The following is a 7,680-nucleotide window of genomic DNA, read 5'->3' on the forward strand; positions in this document are numbered from 1 at the left end:
TACGTGAACGAAAAAATAGGGAGTCAAAGCGGACGTGCCCGATCACCGGGCGCGTCCGCGGGTGTTTAAGGGGACAAATTTGTTTAGCCGGGCTGTAGATCCCTAAAGAATTTTCGCAGCTCCAGTCGAGTAAAAAACCTCCCGTATCCCTCCGCGGACAGGGGGTCCAGTCCATGGACATGGATGCGAGAGATCGACATCCAACACTATCCGCATACATTTTAAACTATTTTTCAACAACCGAAATGGAATTCATGCAAACACGCCCGGATCTCGTACGAACATGAAAGTTTTCATATAAACATGGAGGATTTAACTACATTTTGGACATTAGAATAAAAAAAGGCCCGCCCCTAAACCTATCCTACGACGGCAGTGCTCGGCGTCCAAGCCCGTGTCGTCCAGCTTCCGCCGTCTCTATGAGCATCAGCGATAAGACCGATTAAGTGAAGGTACGATCTCCAGCAAGGAAGAGTAGAACAGGGGAGACAGACTGGCCCGCATGGGACACCAGGCCCCGTCGCCTATCGTGGTCTATTTATCCTCGAAGGAGTCTGCGCCTTGTCCGTCGCCGATGGACGTGAGGTCCACGAGGGAAATGGTAGCGCCTTGGCTGTCGTCGTCCCATTGGGCCGGCTGATGGTTCATCAGCGACGCAGCTGGCTATGCTCTCCTCCACGATCGCTCGCAGCTATGCCTCTGCGGCTGCCGTTTCCTGGCGAGCGGCGGCTTTAGCGCGGATGGCATAGTAGATGGTACGTTGCTCCGCGGCGAAATTTAGGTTCAGCGCGGCCATGGCCGCCACGGCCTCCTCATTCACGCGCTCGCCGTTGATCTAGCCCTCCACCAGCCAGTGCTGCTCCAAGAAAAACAGGTTGTACCTATGTTCCTCATGAGCCTGCTGCAAGCCGGCAAAGGCGCCGACGCACGCTGCACCTCACCAAGTGCCCCCTTAGAGTGAGATAACAACATTGTATTCTTGCAATTGTGGACGGGTTCAAATACGTTTTCAAGAGACCAAATTACAAGTGGAAAAGAGACTTGACACAATAAAAAAGTCCTTGTTCTCGTCTGTTCCTCTCAACACATGAAGATCAGGTTGAACCTTGGCCACTCCAATCGAGTGCAAGAAATTTGTCTTGGCCACGCCACTTAAGCTCCTACTAGAACACTTAATCAAGTCTATAGTTTGGGACCTCAACAAGTGCCCTCCCTGAGAATAGAGACATGACATCATATTCGTACAACATGGGAGGCTCAAGGAATGAAAAAAGAGTGCTTTCCTACGCATCGGTGCTGTTTCCCTCGGCATTCTACCTCATACAAACCGGAGATCCACGATGAAACACAGCTAGTCCGGAAAAAAGCGTCTGCATCCGTCCGCGGACAAGGGCAACTAGTCCGCGAACATGGATGCGGGAGACAGTCATCCAACCGTAGCCGCGTACATTTTCACAACAACTCAAACCAACCGGACGAAATTCGTGCAAATAAGTGCGTATTTTATATAAACATTGCCTGATTTTATATAAACATGCCGGATTTCATATAAACATGATGAATTTCATTACAAACAAATGAAAGTGGTTTTAGGCGGGCTAATCTAAATGATCGTCGGCGTCCGGTCCCCGTCTCCGACCATGAACCAAGAGAACGGAAGCTTTGCCTTTTGCAGCGCCGTTTCCATGACCTTCGCCTCCGAAACCCCGGGAAGTGAAGTTGTCCGCCTCGACGTCGCCGCCAAGCGACTAATTGGCCGTCCATGCTGAGCCCATCAAGCTTGACGTCGACGGGAGGGGAGGAGCGGTGGCCTTCTTGGGACCCGAGCGGCGGTGACCTACCGTGCATTACTCTTCCTCGCTGCCAGCGACGCCTGCAGACGTACCGCCTTTCTCGTCGTCGGTGTCGCAGAACAACACCTCGCCTGCGTCGTCCTCCCGCTCATTGCCGGTGCCACCACCTCTGCCACCCGCTGTCGGTACCGCCAGCGGGCGAGGCGATCTCGCGGGCGGAGCGGGAGGACTCGAGCAGCGCCTCCTGCTCCGCCAGGTCGGCATCCGACGCGCCGATCTACCAGCGGCGACCTGCTCCTCCGCCTGCAGATGCTCTTGAAAGAGGTTGTGGTTGTAGTTGGTGTCGGCTGCGTCTCCCAGAACTGATACTCCCGCACCATGTCCATATAATGGGCCCCGTCCTCGCGCGATGGTCGTGGTTTGGTATAAGAATCCATTTCTCAAAGTAAGGTGAAAATTTGCATGCGTCGCGAACGCCTGAACATCTTTGATGTAATAAAGAGTTTTTTTTAATATTTTTTTACTGTTCATGTGGGAGTAGGTGAGCTCCGGGTTAGAAACACCTTGTCTGCAACTAAGAAAAAAACAGCACGTCTGCATTATAGTACGCGACAGAACCCTCTCAACTCATGAATGGTTTAGGATTAGTCAAAAAATAGTTTATTATCAGAAGCTTGATCATCATCCGACTTTTTTTTGAGGACTGATCATCATCATCCGACTGGACCCGAGGCACACCACAGTAGTACCACAGTTGAGCCCAGCGCGTCCACCTGCTTGGCACAGCGTGCGTAATCTCCTCGGCCGGGAAGCGGGGCGAACGGTCTCCATAGAGTTGTCCGTAATTTTCTTGGCCGCAAAACGAACGAAAGAAAGAGTCCCCCTTGCTGAAAAGGGGGAATGCAAACGAGCTCGAAAAAGAAACAAAGAGGCCAGGCAGCAAGAGCTCGAAAACAGTTTCGTTCTCCAAACTCGGAAGCAAACCAGAGCAGACCGTTACGGCGGGCCGGTCATTCAATTCCCCCCAACCGCCCGCCCGCACGGCGAGCAGATGCAGAGCCCCACCCCACGGGCATCCGGCGGGCCCGTCACGGGGTATCTGTGTGGTGGCTGCGGCACGAACAGGGCAGGTGGGTCGGATTTGGAATCGCTCCATTGATTTCTCTCCAACGGCGCAGGGGGGTACGAGAAAGGACACGCAGGCAGGCGAGCGGCGAGAAGGGTCGACGAGGCGACCGAGCGCTGCGTCGGAGGCCGTTCCCCACTCCACCGCCGCCCCGCCTACCCGGAGAGAGGAGAGCGGTCAAGGTCTAGCGAGAGGTTCGAAAAAAAGACGCCGCAACGAGTCCGAGGCGTCGCCGCCAGCTGCCCGGCTCCAAAGATGAGGAGGAGCGTGTTCAAAAGCTTAAGCGAAAACCAAAGCGTCGTTTAAGGCGCGGATTGGCCCCACGGGTCAGTCGTAAGCGGTGTCGACGGATCCGCGTGCCAGGCCGATCCGGGTGGGTCCCGCCGCCTCTCCCTCGCAGCATGTTCGATTTGAATACCGTCTCGTGTGTGCATGCAAAGGCGCAAAGGCTACTAGGCTACGCCGGCTCCCACGAGGCCCTGATCTTTTTCGAAAAATCCTTTCTGCGCCCTCTCTCAGGAACGTTGTCCGGTTTGAATCTTGTGGTTTAGGTTAATGACGAGGGTTTAGAACCTTTTTTGTGTGTGTAATAAAGACTATTGCTATTGTAGTGCAGTGTAGTACGAGTGTGGTCTCGTACTCACTCCTGCTAATAGTAACCGTTTACGACTCTACTGCTGCTGTTTGCTTCTTGGAGAGGAGTGGTAAATCGGAAGCGGGCGCGTACTACTCCTGGTACACGCCAGGAGATCTTTCTTTCCCGGATAGATATGCTTCTCGGAGAGCGTAAGCCAAAGTCCTCATTGCTTGCTCGAATTCGAAATCAGGTGTACAGCCACGAGGGCCGCCGTACTACCGCTAGCACTACATATACGAGGTGCTAGTACTACTCGTACTCGCGTTTAGGATATTGGGAGCTGTACATTTTTACTGTCAGACGTCGCGCATTGGGACTCTAAACAAGGTCCGTCTCGTTTAACCCGTTGTACCACTAGAGAATCATTACGAGGTGGGAGAAAAAGAAAATCCTCTTGAAAGAAAAAGAAGGCTTGAAACGAGCCGCAAGCTGCGGCTCCTGGTCTGCTGCCTCACTCAGCTTCACATGCGAGAACGAGCGAGAGAGAGAGAGAGAGACCTGCGCAGTGCTTTCATTCATTCATGGCCGTCCATCCACCGCCTGTGCGCCTGTGATTGTCTGTCTGCCCACAGTGGCTTTGCTGATGACTTGACAGTGGCAGCAGCCAGCAGAGCATGCCGTTGCAGATCAAGCTGCACGTCAAACAAAACCCCTCGTAGTAGTAGTAGTAGCGGCGTCGCGCCCCGTCCCAGGCGAGGCGACGGACGGCCCCGCATTCACGCCACGCTCACCGAGGGCAGCAGTAAACGCAGCCAGAGGCCGGTCGTTTCTTTCTTTTAAGGAGGCAGCAGACCGGAGCAGAGCAGCGGCACGGCTCCCCTTGCTTTCCCTTCCCACGGAAGACAAGTATCCTTGTCTCTGGCTCCCTCCCCTTCTTCCCCACGCTTGTTCTTCTCCCCCCCGTGAGCAGTAGCAAAGGGAGCGAGCTGCTGCTGCTGCTCTTGCTGTGAGGTGGAACCGTGGAAGTGAAGTGAGGAGGCGCGGCGGGAGCGTCAGAGATGAGCGTGACCAAGTTTATCAAGTGCGTCACGGTGGGCGACGGCGCCGTCGGCAAGACCTGCATGCTCATCTGCTACACCAGCAACAGGTTCCCCAGCGTACGTCCCTCCCCCAACCCTCTCCTTCCTCTTCTCCTCCTACCTACGGGCTAGGTAGTTCCCATCTTCCTCCTCTCGACCTCCTTTACCGCTCACTCGGTCGCCGATCTGTTTCTTTCTTGGGCTCACTCTGCTGGCTCTACATATATATGCAGGACTACATCCCCACGGTGTTCGACAACTTCAGCGCCAACGTCTCCGTGGACGGCAACATCGTCAACCTCGGCCTATGGGACACCGCCGGTACTCACTCCATCCCTCCTCATTTCCACCACAGCTACTACTACTGGTGTTCACAACCGCAAGTTCTGAACCTGAAGGTCTGTGCTGTGTTTGCTCCGTTCAGGGCAAGAGGACTACAGCAGGCTGAGGCCGCTGAGCTACAGAGGCGCCGACGTCTTCGTGCTCGCCTTCTCCCTCATCAGCAGCGCAAGCTACGAGAATGTCCTCAAGAAGGTATATACATATGTTTCTAGCAAAAGTTACTGGCACATTAGTTCAGAAATTACTTGCTCCAGATTTGATTGTGCTTGAGGTTTCACCTGAACTGAATGTTTTGAACTGATGATAATTCGGTCTCTGGTCGAGCAGTGGATGCCAGAGCTCCGCCGGTTCGCGCCGAACGTTCCCATTGTTCTTGTTGGGACCAAGCTAGGTGAGAAACCTGCACCCAACGCGGCACTGTTTCGATGAACTTTCCGCAATGTCACGGGTTGCTCTGCATCTTTGTCCCGATAGTTAACGGCGTTTTCCATTGTTCAGATCTGCGTGACCACAGAGCCTACCTCGCCGACCATCCCGGTGCCTCAGCAATCACAACTGCACAGGTTTGCTCCCCCTCTTTCTCAACTTCTTTTCAACAACCAGGAGCATCCACGGATGGCTAATGTGCCATCTTCTTCCCCATTGTTATTCTTCAGGGTGAAGAACTCAGGAAGCAGATCGGCGCCGCAGCTTACATCGAGTGCAGCTCGAAGACGCAGCAGGTAGTGCAACCGAGACCAGAAGCCGCGTAGGGAATTAAGAAGAATTTGTTGTTGTCTGGTCAATTTCAGATAGACACACGCACACACTGCATCATTCATTCTCTCTTAAATGACTTGGTGATTCTGTTGGCCGTGCCAGAACGTCAAGGCTGTCTTCGACACCGCCATCAAGGTTGTCCTTCAACCGCCGAGGAGGAGGGAGGTGATGGCGGCCAGGAAGAAAACTAGGCGAAGCTCTGGATGCTCCATCATGTAAGCACACCCCACCTCTTCTCATTCACTAGCTCCACTGGTACTGTATAATGGTGTGAGCAAACCATTCTCCAGATTTGCTCCATGAAAAGTCTTGCTCACTGGTCACCTTATTACCTCAAAATTGGCACATTCATCAGTTCGATTATGATCTATGAAATGCTGCTGCTTAGATCAGATTTTAGAGGTCAACTCGAACCGATGCAAACAGCTGATTTTCCAAAATTTCAAATTCGCACTGCTTGCAGTGTTCTTGCACAGTATAGGAGTCCTGATCCTGTCGTTCTCCTTTTGAATCCACAGGCACTTGATGTGTGGCAGCACGTGTGCTGCTTGAATCAGCACCCCGGACTGACTCTGGAGACGAAGCATGGTGTAGTAGGCAAGTCAATTTGCTGACATAGCGCGGGCGTCTTTCTAATGCTTCTGTTCTGTTTAGCTACTAGCACTATATGTTGCGTGTTTTGGTTTCTACTTCCAATCCAATCCTAGAGCGTCAGGCGCTAGGATCGACTATTCGGATTGTTGGTGTAATGTTATGTAAGCAAGGTTGTGGAACAGCTAGATACAGGCAAGCTATAAGTTTATTGTTAGCATTTCGTAGGGATTCGCTTCGATTCGCGGCAATTGGTGGCAGATTGAAAGGTACCAGCACAAGTGTGCTGAATATCAAACGGCAAGAAGGGAGGGGGAATGCCGCCGGTGCCTGTTCCTGCTGGATGTCTTGCTAGCTGCCTCCTTTCCTGTGTTTGTAGCCATTGGTGAAGTAGACTTGAGCAAATGTTGAACAAGGGGGCATCTGTCAAAGTAGTCGTCGTCACAGTCAGAGTATATGGTCGACCGGGACTTGCTGGAAGGAGCAAGTGAGGGTGTAGCAGAAAAACAGGTCGACGGAATTGGCCGTCGACTTGTTGTTTCTCCCTCCTTTAGCTTCAGTCTGGTTGAAGTGCTCATCAAATACCTTGCCACCAGGATGGCACAATGGCATCTCCAGAACAAGTGGTAACATGAAAATTGGAGGAAGCGAGGTTTCCCTGAAAATGTCACCTTGCCTGCTCTTCCCATTGGAATAACTCCTGAAACCGACAAGGCAGCGTCTCAAAGGTTTTCGTAGCAGCATGGATCAACAGTGTCCATACTGTTATGTGCATTCCGTTGTTGAGCTCAAGCAAATTCTGCACTCCAAGAGTTCTGTGCAGTGCACCATATATATACTTGATCAACGAGGATGTCTAGAGCAATGACGCCCCTCCCTCCTTGAAAAGATTTCTGTTCGCAAGTTGCAATCCAATAGCCTAGCATGACGTAGATTGAGGTCACCCGGATTCCATGGAGTGTGCAGTCCACAGATTTTACCGCCCCAAAATGCTGCAATTTCTGAAATATGCATTCTGGCAACATTTGGAGCATATATGGTGATTTTCCAAGCCTGCATTCAGGTTTAGATGCCCTGAATTTGAACTCTAGCTGACCAGGCCACTTCTCACCTATGTCGTCACTTAATCGATTCGCCTTCAGTTCAGTACTAGTATTACCTAGTTGCTGCACAATCTGAACAAAGCACGTTCTACCTTCAATTGCAGAATAAAATCATGAGTAGCCGTGAGTTCACAGATGGTAGTACCAAGCTTGTAATATCAGTCCAACATCCAAATGCAGTCCTGTTTCCTCAACTTCAGTCCCCACATGTGTCAAAATGGACCGCCATGGGGACTCTGGCTGCAGTGATTGTAAACACTCCATGGGCCCGATCATAAGAAGATATTTATCCAACAGCTGGATGGACAAG

General features: G+C 52.1%; 1 protein-coding gene across 1 annotated transcript; it reads left to right on the forward strand.

Moving 5' to 3' along the window:
• The first annotated feature begins 4,215 nt into the window (after positions 1 to 4,215).
• LOC123139998 (rac-like GTP-binding protein 2) lies at positions 4,216 to 6,494 on the forward strand. Its single transcript, XM_044559731.1, has 8 exons — positions 4,216 to 4,653; positions 4,809 to 4,896; positions 5,000 to 5,109; positions 5,245 to 5,308; positions 5,416 to 5,480; positions 5,574 to 5,639; positions 5,779 to 5,891; positions 6,195 to 6,494. The coding sequence occupies exons 1-8, from the start codon at positions 4,555 to 4,557 to the stop codon at positions 6,226 to 6,228; spliced, it is 639 nt and encodes a 212-aa protein (XP_044415666.1). The 5' UTR covers positions 4,216 to 4,554; the 3' UTR covers positions 6,229 to 6,494.
• Positions 6,495 to 7,680: the final 1,186 nt, after the last annotated feature.

The sequence above is a fragment of the Triticum aestivum genome, chromosome 1B (assembly GCF_018294505.1).
Source record: "Triticum aestivum cultivar Chinese Spring chromosome 1B, IWGSC CS RefSeq v2.1, whole genome shotgun sequence".
Taxonomy (NCBI): domain Eukaryota; kingdom Viridiplantae; phylum Streptophyta; class Magnoliopsida; order Poales; family Poaceae; genus Triticum; species Triticum aestivum.